This window comes from Pocillopora verrucosa, chromosome 3 (genome assembly GCF_036669915.1).
Source record: "Pocillopora verrucosa isolate sample1 chromosome 3, ASM3666991v2, whole genome shotgun sequence".
In the NCBI taxonomy this organism is placed as follows: Eukaryota; Metazoa; Cnidaria; class Anthozoa; order Scleractinia; family Pocilloporidae; genus Pocillopora; species Pocillopora verrucosa.
The window spans coordinates 25,520,903-25,543,800 of NC_089314.1; the positions used below are offsets into that span (position 1 = coordinate 25,520,903).

The 22,898-nt window shown below is 37.5% G+C and overlaps 2 protein-coding genes across 12 annotated transcripts in view; one reads left to right on the forward strand and one right to left on the reverse strand.

Moving 5' to 3' along the window:
• The first annotated feature begins 594 nt into the window (after positions 1–594).
• LOC131800287 (uncharacterized) lies at positions 595–1,759 on the forward strand. Its single transcript, XM_059117970.2, has 3 exons — positions 595–641; positions 1,069–1,227; positions 1,483–1,759. Exons 1-3 carry the CDS (start codon positions 595–597, stop codon positions 1,757–1,759), a joined length of 483 nt encoding a protein of 160 aa, XP_058973953.2.
• A 7,773-nt stretch (positions 1,760–9,532) lies between these two features.
• Positions 9,533–22,898, reverse strand: part of LOC131800313 (probable G-protein coupled receptor No18) — a 33,277-nt gene continuing 19,911 nt past the window's right edge. For 6 of the 11 annotated variants that reach the window (XM_066163981.1, XM_059118000.2, XM_066163980.1 and 3 more), the window contains 2 exons: positions 15,732–15,801; positions 12,412–15,481 (listed from right to left, as the gene is read on the reverse strand). In XM_066163981.1, coding sequence (XP_066020078.1) covers positions 14,247–15,428 — 1,182 coding nt within the window. In that variant the 5' untranslated portion in view covers positions 15,429–15,481; positions 15,732–15,801 and the 3' untranslated portion in view covers positions 12,412–14,246. Of the gene's footprint in view, positions 12,130–12,411; positions 15,482–15,731; positions 15,802–18,460; positions 19,128–21,717; positions 21,953–22,898 lie in introns of those variants that run through there. The other 5 variants (XM_059118002.2, XM_059118003.2, XM_059117995.2 and 2 more) reach the window with 4 other exon arrangements.

Consider the following 22,898-nt stretch of genomic DNA (forward strand, 5'->3'; position numbering starts at 1 on the left):
AATTCTTTGATGTATTTTGGTGCTAACTTGTTTAGCGCTATATAAACAGAGATCAGTACAGTCATCTTGTTTTCTCCTGCTTGCTAGACTCCTTCCAACCTTCAACAGCTTGTCGAACGCGGAGGATTTGTCATCAAATAAAAATTTTAGCGCTCTTTCATTTCTATTTTCGAGCTTGTCTTGGATTCTTTTCCCATTGCGAAGCCATTCTCCCGAGCAGTATAGGAAGCGCAATGAAATGAAGGCTCGATACCTGTGAATAGATTTGAGCGCGCGCAGTTATCGAGCGCGCTCATGTTGTGTTTATGATATCACAATACTTGCTCCAGTTGCAAAAACCAGTTCAGTTGAGGACACTGTGTTAATTTTGCGTTGAATTTTCTATCGAAATTTTACTCAAGCATTTACGACAATGGGTATTTTTGGAAGCTTGAAACGTTTTAACTGCTTTGGATCCGCTAAAGGACAGAAATCCAGGCAAGAACCGTAACAAAGGACTATCCGCTTATTGTCTTTCAACCTTCGTTCTTGTCTCATGATAATGGAAATTTTTTTCCTCTTCACAGACGAAACATTACAAAAGAACTCAGCAATATGCAAGAAACAGTCAGCATACTCCAAGCACAAATTCAAACCAAAAGGTATGAATCATGATTCAACTGGTGTTATAATAAGGCTTAATTATTTTGAAGTGTTTTATCGGTTATCGCAATCTACACAGGGGCGTAGCCAGCCTACTGCCCCGTAGACCCGGGCGTGAAGGTTTTTTCCGCCCGCTTAACTTTTACGATATGACTCTTGCAAAGTTGGAACAAAAATTTGACTTTCCTTACAGCATATTTTCGAGCAACAAGAAAAATTCTCGTAACATGAAAGCACTAGGTTAGCACGCTTCTAAATCTCTGAAAATAGTGCCTACAACACGTTGAAAAGGTGGATACGCCTCTGCTAGTAATGTCCACTTCGAAAGGAAATTACAACCCACTATAACACATTTTTATTTTTTATTGGAACTTAAAAGCTTAAGATTTACTAAGAACAAAAGTTTCTGTTATTCGCTTTACACAGAAGAGTCCTTGAGTTGTGCAAGGAACGTCAAAGAGTTGAAGAAGAGAAACAGGAGATAATGAAAAACACCCGAAGCCACCTGTTGGCTCAAGCAGAACAGATTGAGAGCAGACTTAAGCGAGCTTTATTAAAAAGTCAGCAATCGATGTCTGATATGATGTGAGTATGGAGAGCTTTTTTATTAAGTGTCATTAATTTGGGTTATGCAGTTTTACTGCGTCTATTAGTAGAAACGATTGTTTTCGAGTAGACAACTCTGTACTCTTAGTTTCCAGAAAACTTCGATACATATCTTCGTGTAAAATAAAGACAAAAGTATCGATCCCAGGTACAAAAAATTTTTTATTAGTAAAATCCTAGGTTTACTGCATATATATATACGTGTCCTCAATAACGACGATTTTTTTTTAATAGTAAAACACTTGATATGGAAAGGAAAGCCATCGTTTTCTGGAACAATTTGAATAACTCAGCCAAAGACTTGGGAAAAGTCGCCGACACGTGGAAACCTGGGAAATTGCGGCGTGTGCGCGCATTAAACGACCTGAGTACCAGCCGAGAAGAGATTTTTGATGATGAGTTTGCAACATGTGAGTTCCCTGGTGACTTGTCCGATGATGATGCATTAACAGAAATACTGAGAAATGAGAAGTTTGAGGGAAGTCTCAGTATAATGGAACCTTTCTTTTAAAGACGTTCTATGCTTTTCATGTACGAAAAATTTTCAATGTGTTTTGCGATCAGTTTTCAGAGTTGTTTAATAAAGGCAAAACTGACTCTGTATCAGCACAAAGAATAATATGTATTAAAAGGGTGTTTCACTGCTTTCATTTCAGTCTTTAATTATTTTTTGGTCCTGTGTCAATCTCACCATTACTATTAAGCAAAAACACTGTACTAAGAGCTCATCTTTACAAGGCCAGCCTCTATCCACGTACACACAAATCCGACAAAATGTTGACGTGTTGTCTGCAGCTCAGTCAATGGTTCAATTATCTCTTTGCTTTAGTAATTTCAAGGGAAGTTTTTTCAAAGGAACTACAGGAGCTTGTGAAAGTCATTTTTCTTTCATGTACGGGTAGGAAACAATAAAGGGCCAGGATTCAGAGGACCGGGTGGCACACCTCTAATAAGAATTCCGAGAGGCTAACGGCCGTGACTTTCTTAGTAATTTGCCATGAAACTGCCATTTCATTCATTCATCCATCCAATTGTTTTCACTTTCATTTTTTCTTTTCGTGACAGCGGAAACCAATTTTATGACATTAACGATGACAAGTGTTTTTGCTGGCCCTATTTAATTACGTCAAAGCCATTTGTAACCTCTCTTATTAGGCAGACCTTAACCGACTTCTTTCAAGGGCATGAAGGACATTTATTCTCTCTCGACGCTGTCAATTTATACTTTACAATTAAATATCGTTGAAAAGAATCGACAACAATAACCCTAGCTTTCTTCTCTTAAATTCTGTTATACTCCTAGAATGAGCGTTTCAAAGACCTCGAAGTCGGTATTCCAACGGGCGTACTGGGTTTGAAGCCCTGCGGCATATTATATGCAATATACCTGCTCTTAATCCTGGCATCCTCATGGTATATATTATAGGATTTATCAGAGAATTGCCCATGAAAAATGTACCTTTTATCATATCAATATCAAATGATGATTGGCGATAAAAGCTACGATACATGCCCATGTTGAAACTGGCTACACCGTGAGATACCAACATCGGCAGTACTGTAAATAACGATACCAAGGAGACGAGACACAATGTCGTTGTTAGTTTTCTGTCCCTCTGACCGGTTGCACCATGATGTTGAGGATGGAGAGCACAACGAACCTTGATATATATGGCAATATAGCTAACGCATATTACGAAAACAAGGAAAAAATAATAAGAAAACTGGACCGGATTACGATTAAAGCGGGGGAAACGGCGCTGAAGTGCTATTCCTACCCCGTGCATGGCTAAGGGCACCAACCAAGTGGCTGTTATTAGCACTCCATAAACCCATTTCCTAATGTAACGATGCTTTAAAGGACGGAATGTTGCGTGGGCACGTTCTAATGAAATAACAGCGAGATTAAAAAAAGAGAGGAGGGGAAGTAGGACCCCCAAATGAATTGTTAGTATGTTTATCCAATCAACATCAGGCCAATTGTATTTCCATAAATCACATCTGCTGCTCCCTGTCCTTACAATGAATAAAGGCCCCACAGACCCAACCAGCATGTCGACTATGGTCAGATTGATAATCAAGTATGTACTCCTCCGTTGTAGCTGGCGCTGCTTCACAAACACAAGCATGATGATGATATTGAGGCTGACTATGACCAGGTATTCAGCCATGCGGAAAACGAGCCATGGGAGGCAACGCGATGCGGGAACCGGCATCCACTGATCCTCACTGCTCGTTCTGTTGGTGGTGTTCATAGCCATTACGTTTCTGCTGAAATTCGAAGTACACCCTTGAAATCACATTTAAATGAATGGAAACGTACTTGGCAATGACATACCCTTTTCGGTTTGATCAATTATCAAACGTTTTTTCTTTTCCTTCAGCTTTTTGTAGAGTTCATTTAAAAAATTCATGGCTGAGTACCCAAATTAAACTTGGAGACACCTGCTAAACGTTTCCCTTTAACAACCTAATTACTCAGCATAATTGCTAAGTGGTGCGTGACTCAGCCCGCGTCTCTTTCGATAAGCTGATATTGCATATAAATACCATGCTACAAAAAGCTTATATCAAAGTACACGCAATGAAACTCTAAAGGCCGTAAAGCTTCCATTTGCTAAAATTATGCTTGTGTGTTTCGTTAATAATCCACCATCGTGAAGTTTTATTCGACTGCACTACTGATTTTTTTTACTTCCGATTTTGATCATGAAGTATTTTTTGTTTATCAAGCACAAATCCTTTCCTGTTTTTGAAACCCATAGCTTTTTTCCCTTTTTCATTTTTCCTCAATATTTTCAAAAAGCTCCGCAAGCTATGATTAGAGACGCGTGCAAGGAACTTAAGTTTTGGTTAAGAAAATGTTACTTAAAGAAGCAACTATCGAAAAATATTATTATCATTTCCACAGTCTTACTGAGTATTAAAATCGCTGTTTATTTGTTTCTTCGCCGCGTGTACTCAAAGATGGTGTTACTCTTGCATGATAATTTACGTGGAACGAAAACTTTACACCTATACATCATTCCCTTGATAGAACAGACTACTTGACAAGGAGATAAACACTGAGTCGAAGGTCACCGCCGCACAAATTAGTTCTACAAGGGTATAAGAACCTTTTTTTATGACTGTTGTTTTGAATGGCCAGTTATTCAATTTCCGTGGAAAAATTCCTGACTCAAAAGAGCTGGGGGTAAACTTTGAATAACCTACCTCGATCGAAGACTAAGAGAGTACTTGCAATCACAACAAGCTAACTTGAGATTCTGTTGTTTGTGTTTATGCAAGATAAGTTTCCAGCCAGGAGAGCTTGGCAGTCCTTGGTTAAGCGATGGTAAAAGAAAATGAATTAACTAGTCGAAAAACTTCATTATATATAATGTTCCTTATGATTCTCACATTAAAACCAAAGATTAGTTTATTGGCCTATGGCAGCTGAACTGGGAAAATAAATAACTAACTTGCGGAAGCGGACTTTGGATAAGTATTTGTGGGTTAAGCCATCAGAGTTTTAAAATATTTTTCTGAAAAGTACCGGACTAGCTATCCATATCAGACATTCTTAAATAAACATCCCATTAAATTACACCGAGCTCAATTTCGACACTTTTGCACGCAGAGTGGCTATTTATTACCCGTGTTCGAGAACCGGAAACATGAACCTGACAAATGTAGGTAGAGAATATTAAAAACTTGAAACCGGAAAATAAAACACGTCCTACTTTAAGGCATGTAACGTGTTTTTTTTTAATAAAAACATTTTATTTTGCAGTCAGCTTTTTCAAACTTGAAGAGAATTCTTGCCTTTCCTTGACACATAGTCAAAAAAAAAGATTAATTAAAAAAAGATTAATTAAAGATTTTGCTTTCATTCCAATCAATTCTTCCTCGTGTCTGTGACATATTTTATTTTTAATTTGGGCTCAAAAAACTGGTCATTATATCAAAGGATCCCAAAAGAATATCCGCTGTTTTATATAATTCTAATCCAACAAATATTTTTCTGGAGCGCGATTGGTAAAAACGCATCGCGTGACCAAATATCCCCCAACTAAAACGGGGGGATATCCGAGAATATACCCCGGTGATATTCCCTAATTTTCAAACCTTATGTCCAACAAGTAAAACTTTGCGTTTAAAATTTGATTTAAGATTAGGAAGTGTTGTCCGTGGTGTGTTTTTTTGTATTGATAAAATCGTATCAGAGAACACCGAAAAGTGAACAACGAAAAGTGAACACCCCGCGCCATAAACGGTAGGCTGTTCGTAAACATTTTCCCCAAGCTTTTTTTTTTTTTAATTGGTAAAATCGTATCAGAGAACACCAAAAAGTGAGCATCCCAAGCCGCAAAAGGTAGGCTGTTCGTAAACATTATTCCCACGCGTTTGAAAATATTTGAAGAGTAATTAACACAGTAGCCTCAATTTGACGCGAAAATATGCTATTTTATTTGTCCTTAGACATTATCTGCTGTTCCTCGAAGTTCACAGTTTTCCTCGAGCTTTGCAAGCCCTCGGAAAAAGCTGTTCGCATTCGGACAGATAATGTCTACGGATAAATATCCGGGCATATTTTCGTGTCAAACTGAGGCTATTGGTTATGTAACCTACCTTTTTGGCGATATGTTGATATTGTAAGGATTAATTACCTGTCGCGTGAAAGTGAAAGGGCCAATAACTAAAAGCACTATGGTAGGAAAGAAAAGTCGAAAGGGTAGAAATAGCTGGAATTCTATAAAATTTTCATGTTCGTAATCCTATAGTATGATGAACGCAGAATTTACAACCGAGTTAATCTATACAAATGACAATTATCTATTAAGGCTCGGGAAAGCTTCCGAAAGCATTACTCCCTGCGTTAGCCAAATATTTATTTATATCGCACGCTTTCAGGCAAAAATAGATATGATTTGATTTCCCATAACAATTTAATCATTCCTTTGTTTAAAAATATGACAAGATTGTACGAGTAGTAATCAATAAACATCAGGAAACATTTCCACAAGTGCATTTTGGCTGGATTTCTTTCAATATCATTCATAACTTGCATTAGTATAATTGGTCCGGTGATTATAAAGATGCATGCGTCAGTGATTGGTCGAGGATGCGTCATATCTCGCGATGGTCACCTCGCGAGGGTTGATTTTAGCAGGAGCGCTAAATTTCAAAATGGCCGCCTCGCGTTTCGTCAGTGTTAGACCGAGGAAGTGATGGAGAAATTTCAAATCCGAAGAGCATTAAAGATGCTCATAAGTTTGAAGTAACACTTTTTGAAAGAGAGATATTAAGTTTTTGCTGATTGAATTGAGTAAACCTATCAAATTCTCGCGGACACTGGCACTTGTACAACAAGCAACGAGTTTTTATATCGATTTAAAATTATATCGGTGCTTATGGCGCTAGTCAGATCCATCATACAAGCTTATTGTGTCATGTACATAAATGTATTTTGAACGCGTGTAGATAAAAAAAAGTGCCTTTTCTCGTTGCTTAAACATTTTATTGCATTATCATCTTAAAAACACTTTTAATGGACTGCGACTTGCTCCCACGCAAACAGATGCGATAAGTACTCGACTTATACGCTTTTTAGGAAAAAAACTCCAAGCACGGAATTTACTTGGAGTGTACATCTCATCAATATGCTAAAAATACCGAAGCCGACCACGACGGAAGCCTCCCCAATTCTGGTCGGTGCACCTACTGTGGAACTGTATATTGAGTGACGCCTCCGATTACTTCGAAAGGAGAAGTGATTTTTTAATTTTTCTCTCGCCGATCGATGTTTTAATAATGCTGTTTTAATTAATTAATTAATTAATCTGATTCAATTTATTAATTTAATTAATTAGAATAACGCTTTTAATTTCCCGATTATCAATGCTTGTTGTATGGTTCGAAGCTAACTTAAGTTGCCGTGCATTTTCAATGTCGCAAATCGATAGCCTCGACATAAGTTGCATGCAACACCTAGTAATCACATTATTTTAACGTATGCCCCTTTTCCTTTTTGAACACACGCTATCCATTTTGCTCTATGTTTAACTTTTACCACATTACTAATTTTGAAAACTTCTCTACGTATTATTGCAAACACCAGAATTATTCGAAAATACTCCTGCCTATCCCTATCTTGATTAGTTGATCATTACCTTTAACAATTCCCTTGAGCATGCGTTCACTTTTTCATCCCAAAGCTTACCTTTTATTTCTTTGATCCGCCTCTAATAAGGACTCTCAGAGGAATGCTGAAAAGCCACTAAATTTCAATAGATTTTGTTTGTGGTTTTGAATGATTCAACCCGTGTATATTGAAGCATATATTTAACAAATAGATTCCAAGTTGCCGTGCGTCTGTTCAGCAATAGATCACAGAGGACGTAAAAATGTGGTAAGAACATCAGTGACACACTCGGCTGCGCCTCGTGTGCCACTTTTTTGTTCTAACTACATTTTGACGTCCTCTGTGATCTATTACTGAACAGACGCACGGAAACTTGGAATCTATTTGTTTTATATAATAAAGAATTAAAAAAAACTTGAATTATGACGTCATCTATACGTCTGTCCTCCAATAAATCATAAGTGAGAACCAATCAGAATGCGTGCATAACTGAGCTTATTATATAAATATATGTAGCAGATACCTCTCATTTCATATCGCTCGCCGAGGATGTTTCAACCAGTGGTCTGCTTTGTTTCGGCGAATAAAATGAGTTGGGATTCCAATACAAGGATCATTATTTGGGTAGTTTTGTAAATAACTTCGAGAAAAAGTGGAGAGTTTTAACAGCGTCTTCCAGGAATTTCGTCGCGTGGTCTACTGCTTGGCATAATTGCTAAATTGATCCGCACACTGCCACGTTACATTCGTTCAGCGGAAAACTCAGGAAATGGCCTGCGCGCGATTTGCAACCCGCGTTTTTTGGCGGCAAAGTTAGAACAGGATTACACCGTAATACATAATTCCAAGAGTAGCTATGACCACGTTGGCAAAAAATGATGTTGTAAGTTCGAGAAGGTAGGATTTCAGTGGACAGAAATGGGAAAGTTAGCGAGAGAGAAGGAAAGAATGAAACGGCGAAGAGCGAGAGAAGTTGATGAAGGACACAAGAGCACATAAGAGGCTGACTAAGATATAGATAAAAGACATGGCACGGAAGAACACCACGACCAAGAACACCCTGCATTAAAAAGAAGAAAGATTTAATGAAGAGTAACGCGACGGAGAACAATTAAGGGAACGAGTGATAAGCAGAATCATCGTCAAAATATTGACAACGATTAACTAAAGAAGTAAGACTTTCAGAGCATGGAAGCGCTCGAAGTTTAAAAGTAAGCTTAAGAAGAAATGCAAGAATGGATGAGCGGGATGTATGCATTAAATGAGAAGGTAAATCACATTTTACGACGTTTTTTACCATTTTACCAACGACCTATGGCTTTTTCAGTTAGGCATCATAGTTTTGCTCCTAAGTATTTGCGCAGTCGTTGCTGGGAAAGGAGCTTAACTTTGAACCAATCGAATTGTCTAAGTTTGGGTCGGAATTTGAAGGAATTTCTGATTTCCGCTATTCTGTAGGTGCCCTCCACTTCAATGGTGTTAAACAAAATCACTTTCAGGGCTTGAAAATCTGGTTGTGCGAGTAAATCTCAATCATTTTAATATTTATCAGACTTGATTACAAACCCCCAGTCATGACTGTTTTTATTTATATTAATTGTATGCACAATATGTTGAAGATTGCAAACATTATTTCAATATTAATGACATACTTTGATTTAGATGGGAAAATATACATGATTTCTCCGGTTGCATGAAATTATTAAGTCATTACATTCTCTGAAAAATGTTTAATAATATGATCTGCTGATGAATTAAGCTTAAGGGTGCTCTTCACTCCTTGGCCGTGCTGCTCTAAAATGTGACTCCTCGTTCACAGCAGAAATTCAAAAAAGTAGACCAGAAAAGGTTTTCTTTAAATGGAGGGCTGGTATTGAATTAGTTTTCATCAATTTAGATGAAAACACATTTTCCTAATAGCTTGGAAATCTCTTCAGGATAATTTTATGTCATTGCCCACTCAGTTTTTTAGCCTTTTTTATAGGAAATCTGTTGATAAGCTGATGAAAAGAAATTTGTTTTTTTTAGGGGGGAGAGGAGGGAATTTATGCACTGGGTGATTCTGTACCCTGGCTGATTGTTTTTTTTTCAGAATTGTGTATATATTTTCTTCAATCACCAATGTGGAGCATGGAATGTTGTTGCGTTCGACGTTAGGAGAACGCTTCGTAATCTTTGGGGATCCTGTGGTCGATGGGATACCTGTGCATGCCAGGCGTGAAGATTCGAGATTTTTGGTTACTTGGACGGGCGATGTTCAAAATCTGCGCCATTTTGAATAATTATTAAGCGCGCGCACGAATTTTAAGCCCAATAGCCGGCCAAAGAAATTGCGGGCTCACCTGGTCATAATTAATTTCCTTTATTATGATAACTATTTCTAAATAGAAAAACACATTTTATCATCCCCGTACAACACAGAAAATGTGGTGTTAGATCTATAAATGCATGTTGTGAAAGCTTTACAGTTTCTCTTTCATTTTATACTAAATTTTAGAAGTAGTTCACATTTTCAAAATTGTTTAATAACATAGATTTAAATAAAATTAATGCTTACATTTAAGCACGTTTTCATCTATTCTCTTACTACTTACTAACACTTAACTACCACACCAACTACAGTAAAACTTGTATATGTACACGCCCGATGGACTGCGACGACTGCCTCTTCAAAAACCATACGATATAACTAGCCTTTAAAACCTTTTCGTACACAGAGTAAATACAGGTTTCACAATACGCCATAACCCTTTATTTGACAACATACCATAGGCATATTCATCTATCCTAATAACCAAAAAACAATATTTCCCCTTTGAAATGCCGAACGCACTTCCCTAATCTCCGATTACTACTAGTTTAGTTTGTATTTAGGTACTCAGGCTCCTCAACTGACCTACAATTATATTCCTTTCACTTCATAAATGTTTTGTCTTTGGCATGATCCTTTCACAAAGAGAACTTTAATATGAGAAATAGCCCTTCCCATAAATCATCTGAGAACCTATATTTTTTTTATCCTCATAGTTGTAAGAATTACACCACTCAGCTTGGGTACTAGGTCTCCTATTTATCTTTTTCTTCTTGACCTACTAGAAACTCCAAGCAGTGATTGTTGTGCAAATTCTTGTTACCTTATTCCATACTCTTTCATGCTAACAGGTTGAGAGTAAGAAGAAAATTATCAAATAGCTGATATTTGATAGCATCAACATGAGCTTTTGTTATGTGGTTAGGGCAGATTTTTAGGACTTGGGGTGCAAAAAATGGTTCAAAATCTGTACTTTGCACATGAATGGGTCACAGGATTCTTTGTCTTTTCAATTGGGTAATCAAACAAATGCAACAAAGCACTCCCCAGTCCCAAAACAGGATTGAAATAACCTTTTTGATTATGGTTAGGGCAGATTTTGATGACAGGAATCAGGATTCTAGGGGCAAAATGGTTCAAAATCTGTACTCTGCACATGAATTGGTCACAGGGTTTTTTGCCTTTTTAAGTGGGTAATCAAGAAAATGCAACAAACCCTTCCCTAGCCGTAAAATGGTGAGTGCCCTCCCATTGTAATTGATTTTTCAATTTTTACCCTGCCTCTTCTTGCATTCCTAGGGTTTATATAGGGAAATTTCAATGTATTTGGGTGTATGATATATGCATATGATACACAGAGCAAGACAAGTATGCCTTAGCCTTATTGGTCACAAAATTAAAATTGTGGATATTATAGTCTAGTGTGCCATTCTTTACCCTTTTCTATGTGTTTTCTCAATTGCTGTCTCAAACAAAATCTAGTAAACTTTACCTCCAACTGTCTATTGAACCTGAAACGGAGGACTTTTTTCGCCCGACTTATTTCTTGCACTCGCTATTTTTGTCCAAGAGCATGGTTCATACAGGTGTAAAACGGCCAAAAAAATAGTCGTGAGGGATGAAAATTGGCTAATGTTAGCCGTTAATCATAAAACAAGTTAACCATGAAAATGTTTCTGTTAATCACGAAATAAAGAAGTTAACCGTTAGCCGTAAAATAGCAAAACTGAATTTTAACCGATAGCGATAAAATAGCTAAAGATTTTAACAGTTAGCCGTAAAATCCATCACCCTCACTTGACGTTTGAGGGCTTGGTGCGTTTTGAATAACGCATTAAGAGACGTATTACATTTAAGTGACTATCACGTTAAATAGGCCAGAAAGCGCTACTTTTCGGTTTTCTCTCTAGTACTCCTCATTTTCAGGCTCCACTTTAACTCTGGAAACCATTCCTCAATTAAAAAAGTCCATCGTCTAGTGTCATAGTATTCAGGCATAGTTGGAAAGCACATTAGTTTGATATTTTTTTGTGTGTGAAGACAAATACCGTCAAACGTGACTTAGGGAAGGTATAATTTCGTGAGATGCAGCAGTTGTGACGTAACTCTGGCATTTACATAAATGCTAAGTGCAAATCATTTGCACTTGGCATTTGTGTAAATACGAGAGTTACAGAGTTATAAATGCAGTTAATAAATGTAAACTAACCGCAAGTACACTCCAAGTAAGAAACCTCTGCCATCGGTTGCTCGAAGGTTGGATAACACTATCACTGTATAGACCTCTATTCGGTGGATAGTGCAGTGGGGTTATGTTAACTCTTCTCCGCTGGATAGCGATTTATCCGTTAGATTGCGTCATTCAGCCTTCGAACAACCAGGGCCAGGTCTACAGCACTAAATAGCTTCATTCGGAGGTAACGTCACTGAGATGTCCAATGTCAGTCTAGAAGATGAAAACGAATGTTAACCGTTAATTTCCAGCTTTCATAATCAGTCTCCGGCCTGCACTAACTATGATCTGGGTAAGTGTAGTTTGGACGACTGAGTAGTGATGACCTAAAGAACCTGAACAAAGCGTTTGTCATACTTTGACTTACTTGACTCGCACGATGACTTCTGCTTTTGTTCAGGTTGTCCAGATGTCAGTCGCTGTCACAAACTACATGTCTTTTAGGAGAATATACTTTTAAAAGTGAATATTCTAAAAGCCATTGATTCTTCCAGCCTGGCTGATAACTGCTCCATTTATTAACAATACGGCAAAGGCAAGGCAGATTAACCTGAATTTTAATTAAACTGCCCCATTTGAAAGTTACATGTTCTAAGGAAGAACCTATTTATAAAAGCATCAGAGAAAGGTATAAAATTAAAACTAGTTGAAAACAGCCAAAAGCTTTAAAATAATTGTTAACAATTAATGAAATGTCCTGGGTCGCTTCTTAATCACAAATAACAATCATAGTACTTCTTGGTGGGTGTAACCTTCGTTTTATTTTCAAGCGCCCCTTGACACATAACATAATTCATTAGGCTAATTACCTTTTAAAAAAGAGACCACGGTCGCCTGACTACCATTAAAACATTGTAAGAGCGCTTCGTGTGACCTCAACTAATCATTTCTACCGTTTAGTTGTTAGCACCCCTCTCCCATTATCTTGCATTTGCGCGCAGAAAAAAAAATCACAAAATGCACGATAAAATTCCAGTTACTTAGTCAGATATTATGCCTATTCCTTTTCTTCTTTCTGAACGCTCTTCTATTTGTTTGATGATAAACAAATTCAAACGAAAGAATCTGTCGAAACTAAGATCTAAAGTTCGTTTATTTGAGCGAGTGGCAATGATTTCTGTTAAAGAACGAAAAATTGAGCGAATGAAACTGATGAGCGACCGTTCACAATCGGTCTAAGTTTAGAATCTTACGATTTCGTGCAGAAAGGTAGACTTCGAGTGGTCCTTTCCGCAAATTTTGGAGATCCCACTGTTTATTTTAATTCATTTCCTTCTGATTTATATCTCGTTTTATCAAGCTCACCATGAAGCCTTCATTTATGTAGCCTAAAAAATTCATTACAAGCCATTGATGTTACATGTACCCGCCTTCGATCTCTTTTCATATTAACTGTGCTTGATTATCCCGCTTGAGTGGTTTTAGTTGTTGACCAGATTTCTGTTTTTCAATTTCTTTCGTGTGACCTGCCAGTAAGATATGATATATTCAAAGAACCATGACTGAGGTCCCAAATCGAAACTTTTAATGTCCAGTCCAAAGGCACGGTGTTTTAATTATAAACCGATGTTTTGACAACGTTTGAGCATGCCATTATTGACGAAGCAGTCACAACCATCATTACCTTGTTAATAGAACAAAGGCAATTTCTATGTCCCTGAAATAATTGCAACGCGACTTTCAAGTAAACTCTCATGAATCTATGTAATTCAGTTGTTCAGAATGTAAGCGAGTTTGCATCGTCTTATGATTTGATTGACATTATTTAACAGACTTGACTTGAAACAGAGCGACAAAACTGGAAATAAATTTGCGCGTAAAAATAAAACAATTGAAATCTCTAGAGATCTTTTGCACTTGCAAAGGGCTTATAATTTGGTTTGTGTCGTAATAACCATTCAAAACGTCGAAGCAAAACACTGTTCTTGCTTCAGATAATGGCTCATTAACACTCATCTTTTTTGGTATGATCTTTTTTCTATACGAATACTTTTGAAAGGTTTCGGGTATTTTCACTTAAGCTCGGTTTCCATGCCACGATTGTGCCAGATAATACTCAAGTGATCAGGACCAGAAGAAGACCAAACGATCTGACATGACCCGCACAATTAAAACGACCACAATGTTCTCGCTCTAACCTAGTTTGCGCCGAGCAAGGGTTAACTTGATCGCTCAGTCTGTCACAATCGTCAGGAAATTAATAGAGATCGGGACAATTCAGGAAATCTTACAGCGGCTAGGTCTTTGGACCCAAATACATAAAAACTATGCTAAATAAAAAGTTAACTTGTTTAAAATTAAAGGTACCTGCATCCATATCTCTTCAAAAATTACGTGCAAGAAGTGTATGTATCGGTATGGCCGTTTGACTTTGACATTAGTTCACCGCCTGATTTCCGTAAAAACTTGTAGATAACACGTAAGAAGGCAGTACGGAACTCCTTGTTAAAGCACGTGTAAATAATAGGGTTTGCTGCAGAATTGCTCACTGGTAAAACGTACACAAACACTATGACTAAAACTGTGACGCTTTCTGGCGGCAGACTTTCGAAGCACTCGAGGCAATATTGCCAAGTGATGAAAATCACAAAAAATGGAAACCACGAGAGAATAAAGACTCCCACCACAATTGCCAACGTTTTGGTGGCCTTGAGTTGCTTCATGATCTGTAGTCCTGACGAGCGTCGCGGTTTCGAATCAGTGAGCGGTTCACTACTCCGCTTCCCTATTGTTATTCCTCTATTGCTGGATGCGGGTGAGCTGGTGATTCCACTGGTATCTTCGTTGGCGTCCTGTTCAGCCAAAAAGTTCACGGCTATAGCATCCCTATCTTTCTGCACCTGTCTCGCGTGCTGAATGGCGATCTTCAAAACCAGGACGTAGTTGAAAATAAGAACGGTTAACGGGAAGAAGAACGCGGCAACGGCTAATATGGTAATATAGATTTTAGCCTGTATGGAGCATTGGGGTTTTATGATGATTGTTTCGTGTCCGCCCCACTTCACGAACGACAAACAGGCAACAACCAATGCGAAGACCCAGACTATTACAATAATCAAAGTAGCTCGCTTGGTGGTCATGTTCTCGTGGTACGTAAGCGGCCATTTTACAGCAAGGAGTCGATCGAAGCTGATTCCTGTTAGATTCAGTATAGAGGCACCACAGCATACCATGTCGATCCAAATCCAGTACTGGCAGCCAGCGGGACCCAGACTTTTTGGCCAGCTCTCCTGGTTTATCGTCTGTGCGATTCTGAAGGGCAGCGACAAAGATCCCACCAGCAGGTCACTTACCGCGAGAGACACAATTAAGAAATTGGTGGGCCTGCGAAGGCGAGGGAAGTAATAAACACTGAGGCAAACAAGAGAGTTTCCAACTATGGTTAGTACCATGACAATCGTGTTAAATGTCGCTGAGGCAATGATGCTGGCTTGGGAATGTGATCGGGGTGATGCAGTAGAACTTGCAGGAGTAGTGAAGTTTTCCGTAAAATTCATGCTGGTTAAAGACATCTGTCAGCGCGAGTTTTCCACCTCGTCCAACCACCTGGTAGTCGTTGTTTTCACTGTGGAAAGAAAACGCGGTTCATGTTAATTTTGATGAAAATAAGTCACTTTGAAATACGAAACAAAGACCTTTGCGTTTGTATGTCGCGATTATCATGGGAACAAAAGGATCAACTGATTTCACTTTGCAAATGAAGTGTGGACGATCGTTATCCTAAGCATACCGTGACCATTTTTCGACTATAATACTTTTTTGCCAAAAAAATAATGGTTTTCCGCGGAATACTTGTATTCTAAAGCAAGACTTACCTATTGCCAGTTGGGTAAACTGTGTTATCGTCTATCCGCTCAAATTAACTTTAAGTTGTCACCGAAACCTCTGTTTGTGGTACAAAAATGAAAATTGTTATTATACCAGCATGCATGATCATTAGGTATGCTTTCAGTGTTCTTATCTTTAGAATCCAGAAGGTGGTCTTCAATTTTAGCAAACGGTGAAGCTTTTGAAATATCACCACTTTGCCACGGGGAAAAAAGAAAGTACCGATTCAAGAGAATGGATTATATTTGCTATCTCGTGGGGATTGGCTCAACTTCGTATTAGTCGCACGTTCTCTATGATTTCTTTCTTTGTTTTAGTTGAAAGGCGAGATTAGATTCGCATGAATGAAATTAATTTTTTTTTTCGATAATCGAATGAAAACAAATCGGTCTTTTTAGACGTAGGCGTTGCGAAATTGACGTCGAGATATTGTGCCCAGGTCGAAACGGAGCGGATTATGAGAGAAACTCTTATTAGTTTACCGGCAAAACAACAAAATCCATCTGCAATTCAAGATAGCGAATTGCGATCAGCGACTTATTAATTTTTCTTTTTTTTATTCTTTGTTATTTAGTCGACCGCTATGCTAGCCTAAGCGCTGTTTACTTAAGTTGATGTCATGTAGGCGGAACAAGACTTTTTGTCGCCGATTTTTTGAATCAACATTTTGAATTTGGAGCTAATTTAATGTTTTATTTTTCAATTCCAAGTCGATTTCTGAAGATCTACAAGTAGAAAGGCTCTTTTCTCCCGGCAGGGAAGTTTTGATAATATTAGCAAACTGAATCTTTGTTTTGAAATGAAGGAAATAAGGCGTGGCGGACTCTGTACACCAGAGGCGTTTTTAAGTTTAGTTTTTCTTTTCCAAAGGCATAGTTTTCAACAGTAAATTTTAAGTCAGAGGTAAGTTGACACGAAACTTCTGTTTTTTTTTCCTTTTTCGAGGTTTAGATAATTTCAAGTTCTTTACATTCCCAATCCGATTGTTGTCTAAGAAATAAAAAAAGCGCAGGTTTTTTCCTGCAAAATGATACGATTCTCTCCCGAGAATTAGTCCTTTCTGCGTAACCTGATTGTATTTTTATTTCATTGTTATCATCATAAGAATTATCATTTTCTTTTCTTTTTTTCTGACAGTAGTTTGTCGGTCCTCTCTCTCTAAGACTACAACACACGGGTAAAAGTGATGCGTTTTGCGAAAATGATGTACAGACGAAAACAAAATATTGCCATTTGGTTGTTTGATTATTCTCGAACATGAGATGTCGTTTGCCCTGAGGGGATGGATTCAATTTCTTACGAACGTAATTGGAAATTTTTTTGACAAGAGAAGAAAAACACTCTAACCAAAAACAATTTAATGGTTTATATGTTACTAGATGGACTAATATTACACTCTTCTTATATCTGGAATGAAATCTTTACTCTTTAACAACTTGAAAGGGGTTATTTTTCTAGAAAGCGATATTTTTATTCATTTTATCGCGAGTAAAAATTAAATGAAAGAGTTGAAATCTTAGTATCATGCCGTTTTATGAGATCTACCTTACGTAAAAATGTAAATTATGTGTTGTTGTTAACCTTTGCTTCATGTAAACCTGGGCGGTACACGGTACTTAAAGTTAATAAACAAAACTCTGACTGAACAGTTTAAGGGGTGCTTTTTTCGCGCGTTTTAGGCATGTACTAGGCGATTTTCGGAGTTAGGCTATTTATCTTTGTACCCAGTTAAGGTTTTCCAGGAGAATGGCTCTTTTTTAGCTCATTTCATAGACTATAGCTGAAAAAGCAGGTGCGCCTTCGACCTCTCAAACTTTCTCAGATTTCAGTCAACAAGGCCCGTTTCGTGCTCACAGTTTTGAATGTATTGCGTAAACTGTACATATTTTTCTGCCCTCTAACCGCGAATTCGAGAGGTTTTCATTCTTATTTGATGAAATCTAAATTAGCAAAGATGTTAGAACCGATAAGTGGCGTTAGACGAAATCCAATCTTTGCTCCGACAGACATTTCGCAACGCCGACCAAGGTTTTTGCTGGATGGGTAGGTTACTTTAGAAACAACATCATAATGTAAATCCTGTGCGACAAATGGTAATTTGTTTACCTTTGGCCACAATTTCGCTTAAAATGGTTCTTAACCGAAACATAACATTTCAGATATTAACAGCCCTTAGAAACTCTGAAATAGAAGCCAGCCAGGGAATGAAGATTTTGGGAGCAACGGCTAAATCTCTACACATAAATTGGTTGCCTTGATTGCCAGTTTCAATTAAGTTGTCAACCACTTAGTTCAGGTTGTAGTATTTTGCTTCTTTTGTGGCCCAAACTTGGCCAGCTGAATTCTATGTAGTCATTCGAATAATATTTTGGTCGCCAAAAGGTAGGTTGATCAAGTTTCCTGGGAGAAAAATCGCTTATTCCTTTCATCAAACTAAAAGACGATGTGACACGACTATGCTATTGAGTTCGTGTTGCTCTCTGTGACGAAGTCACGAAAACATTTACAATGACAGTTTCACTCTAGAAGCTCAAACTGTCTTTCAACACAGCCAGGGCAGTGTGGTTTCTCTGGTAGTAAACACATACAGAGTAGTTAAACGGTAAATTACAAGTGATTGCGCAAACCGATATTTGACTGGCTGTTCAGGACATGTGTTAAACAGTCGAATTGAAGTTCAATCGTAATAACATCGACGTGCGAGAAATTCTCGTACCTTTTACGGGCAAAGATGTGCTCCAGGAGTTTTTCTTCGAGGAAAAGATGTACGATGTAGTTGTTCACGTGCCAGGCTATGGTTGAGAATATTTTGGGTACGAGATAGCTCTCGTGGATCTTGACTTGGCTGCTTTTGAAAACTAATAACCGAATCATAAGGAGCATATGGGATTGTTCTCATAATTCACACTGGCAAAATGAACACACTCATCAACCACACGTCAAAGGAAAAGTAAACCGATCATATCAATCTTAAGCTATTTTTAGGGTGTTGTCAAGCATGACATTAGTTTCACTTCCTCGGTTGCACGACAGGTTTTTTACTTCCATTAATGCAGCCGAAATGAATGACAAATTGTTTTTTTCGCAAATATCTACTATCGGGTGAGAAAGTTCCCCGCCTACCTCGGTTTTGCGGAACGACTTTAATCCCACTTCGATTATGACATTTCGAATCGCCGGAATCAGTTACCAGGAAAGATGTAATCCTGCTGATCTCATAAACTGAATGTTTGGTGACTCGTTGTGCTACATGCTAAATTACTCACGCCGTTGTTTTGAGGATTTTTCTTTGGATACAGCCAAAGTACACCTGCTTCAAAGTTTGTATTTTGGTGTGTGTGGAAGTAAAACAAGCCATTGGGTAATGATTTCGCCCTTTTAGCTTTCGAAGTGCATCCTGTCTTTGTATGCAACGGAGACACAACCTATAACGTCAATTAACCTCCCTGATTGGCAACTCTTTGTAAGTCGAGCCGCTAGTTATGCTATCTATATGTTAATTAGTCGCAAGTGGCGGATATAGATTTTAATACAAATGAAATGTTCGTTCATTTGTGCTCTAATGCTTTAAATAGAAATCTATAACTTGACGCATTTGTCGAGGAATCGGCAAATAAATATAATACACTAGAATCTGACTTAGTTGAAGTGATTTTTATACTTATAGTGGTTTACATATATTTCCCCTTTTTTTTCTGCTCTTTTTCCGTACATCTTTTACTTCACGAAATTCCGTTTTGAAATTTGCATTCTTTCGTTTTATCTTTCTTGTAACTTATTGGCATTTAAACTATTTTAATCTATGACCCTTTGATAGCTTTTGAAGATTTTTAATTAGATTGCCGAATCTTTTTAAAATTCTTAGATTGCTCCTTATGCGCGAAAACACAAAATATCTCAGTAGCTCGGTGGTCGCCGTTTTATCTTATTTTCAGTCGGTTCTTAATAGGTCTTGCCTTTATCATTTGATACCCTTTGGCAAATTTTGTTTCACTGCCCCCGCAGTTTGCACCTTTGAAAATTACCTATTAGCCGCAAATCGAAAACTGATGATAGAATGAGAGTTTTTCGTTCAGTGAGTTGTCCTTTAAATCTTTCTTTTTTTCGTTTTTCCTTTTTTTAAAAGATGCAGAGAATATTTAATGTTCATTTGAATAACTTGTAACTTCCTAGATGATTTTATCAACTTCTTCTCCTGTACAATGCAGTGATTTGTATTAAGTTCAATCCGCGGCTCACCACTTATCGCATCGGGTCGGTGAAGTTAAAGTTGAAGGCGCATTGTTTATCAAACATACAGAGGCCTTCATTGCATCCCTTCGCCAACGCGGAAATTTTGATTATCGAAGGAACATGTTTTCTCAGTGTGAAATTCTCCAGCGTCCCCGATTTTCTTGCGATAATTTCCTTTCCAATTGCGTTTTACCTTTCAGGCTTTTTGATAGTTTATCTTCTTCTATCACGAGATTAACGTCCATAAATTTTGATTTTTACCTCGAAGGTATGATTTAACAATTCTATATTAAAATAACTGCTCTTTCCGGATTTGATTTTTCGTGCAAACATTGAACATTAAACTGTATTGTCTCTGAAATTTTGTCCTCCTTCTGTTTTTAGAAGTAAAATTTGACTTTATGTGTTAGTTTTGACTGCATCGAAATACTTTTTTATGGAGAGAAATACTTTCGTATTTGAATTTTTTAAACTATTTCTCTTTCACTAATGTAGCGATGAATTAACAACCGATTATAAGTGCAGAACGAATTAGATTAATAACCAAAGTATTTCCTCAAATTTACGGAATATCAAATTTAGAGAAAAATATAATTCGTCATGTCACTACCCCAGTACAAAGAACAAATCTGAGTTCTCCACGAGGACTCAAACCCTAGACCTTCGGATTCTGCGATGCAGTACTCAGTCATTGGCATAATAACTATATGGTAAACTAAGCCATTACCAACTTTATATGCGAACTTTATCTCAGTTTTTTTTTGTCAGAACTTTGTCCCTCGCTCGTGAAAAGACGAGTAACTCTTTATTCTGTTCCACTACCGAGCTTGAAATTTACCACCTTTCTTATTGCATCAGTAGATTTGTCCAATCATCAACACAAAAAGAAATATATCGAAAGTTATTTGTTTACGTTTTGGTATTACGGAAGTCTTTGATTTCAACAGTCTATTATGGTGGTTATGTTAAGAGAGTTACATTCAAAGTACCTTAATAGAGTAATCCATTTATATATATCAGTGAGTTGAAGGGTACAAGAAATCGGTTTGGCAAAGCCAGTTGCTAGCAAAGCACCTTATTGTTAAATCTGATTTATTCAGATAGGTATTGACCTATGCTGAAGATGTTAATTCAATTCTATTAGGGTCTATCTGATAAACATGAAATCTAACTTGGGTATCCACAGTAGCTCTACAACTATTTCCTAAGACCCTCGTGAAGCTCGGGCAAATTTGTTAAATCCATTTAAAATCTCGAAGCATTTTATTTCCTTTAAGCACTCTGACCAGTGTTCAGTCGTTGTATGCAATTTGTGTTATCAGAGATTAGGAAGGTATTTTACGGCTAAGTAGGGCATTTATATATTAGGAAACCCTTGGGATTTCCCGAGGTTTTGCTTTAGTATCATCTTAATGTACTTGCCGCTTGAAAGCTAAATGGCCGCCGAAGTGCACCAAGCAAGATATATAATAATTTTGTAACGTATACGATGTGTTTACATTGAGGTCTTTTCAGCTATAACAAGCGAGAACTCTCCAACGAAGGTTCTCCTTCATACCGTAAAGGATCAGAAACAATAAATCTAAGATTATTCTTAAAAGGGATAATTTATTGTATGCGAAGTGAATGCCTAATGTATTTTGAGTTTGACTCAAAATTTCAAGAAACTCCTGTCCATTGTCTTATATTTAAAAGTGTGGATTGCTATTCTTCAATCAACTCTTTTGACAGTCGTCTTACCTCCCGCTTTCCCTGCCACTGGCTCTTTCAGTTCAGTCTATTTGCATAAATGTGTTGAAAATACGTTTGTCGATCTGTTACATCACCAAATGTCTAGTTTTCCGATGAGTACAAATGCAGGCCACAGTTTTTGAAATGACGATTTTCAAGCGCTTTTCCGCGGTGTTGATATGCGTTGCGGCCTGTCTTCGTCGATGTCTGAGCTCCTTTAAAACTGTTGATTTATATAAAAGATTCTTTTTTTCTTGATTTGATTATTCACGTACATCGTGACTTGGCCAATCGGAAACTTTGTAATGCTGTTCATTCTGAGTCTGTCAGCTGTGCCAACTACCCCTATTTACAAGTATGTCAATACTTGTTAACTTTGATAGACAACTTGTTTCTTCGTTTTCAAATGAGGTTTTCAATTATATTTCGGAGACATTCGAGGCTTCATATCTTTGAACTTTTTATTTAAAATTATTCAGCTGACCGATTGCTTGGCGTTTTGTCTTTGATCCAGTGTTACAATTAGCCGCACGCTATATTTTTGGGGTATTTAGCTCGTCTTTACCACGTTGTCAATTTGATAAATAACTTAATGAATTTTGACAGTTCTACTTAAAATCTATTTCTGGTTGCCATCCCTCTGCATGAGAACCCTTGTTTGAAATAGGAATTCGTCATTTGCATGTGTGAAAGACTCCCTCAATTTCTATCTTTTATTTGTTTCAGTCGGCGAAACTGAAGTTTTCGACGTTTAAGGTAATTCTAATGTTTAAACTACCAAAACTTGCCGTCTCACTTGTTAAGGGTGCATCCGTGCATCGTTCAATGTTAAATTTCACCGATTTTATCTATTAGTATAAGCTCTTGGATGTTGGTAATAAACGGTCGTATTTCAGTTTAATCAGGGCAAAAGACAAACTTGTGTTTGTGGCGCCAGACTGACCGATCAGCTGTTCGATGTCAAGTGTCCATTAGGAACCTCGCGTGTAGTGATCGTTGTTAGAGCCAAATTATAATTGTTTGGGAGACTAAGATAACCTTAGCAATTCGATCTCTTTTGAATAATTAAGGTTGGAAACTCGTGCACTCTTGCATGAAGTTTTTGCCCAGGACTTCAAAATTTCCTATTCGCTATTGTTATTATTGCTTCAAAGGTTGCAATTATTTCACCAGAAAGTTAATTTGAAAAT

Bases quoted from the DNA above. Each gene is read 5' to 3' on its own strand.
- LOC131800287 (XM_059117970.2), top strand. From the start codon at position 595: ATGCAAGAAACAGTCAGCATACTCCAAGCACAAATTCAAACCAAAAG. The intron at 642-1,068 runs GTATGAATCATG...CGCTTTACACAG, and splicing joins GCACAAATTCAAACCAAAAG to AAGAGTCCTTGAGTTGTGCA. The intron at 1,228-1,482 runs GTGAGTATGGAG...TTTTTTTAATAG, and splicing joins CAATCGATGTCTGATATGAT to TAAAACACTTGATATGGAAA.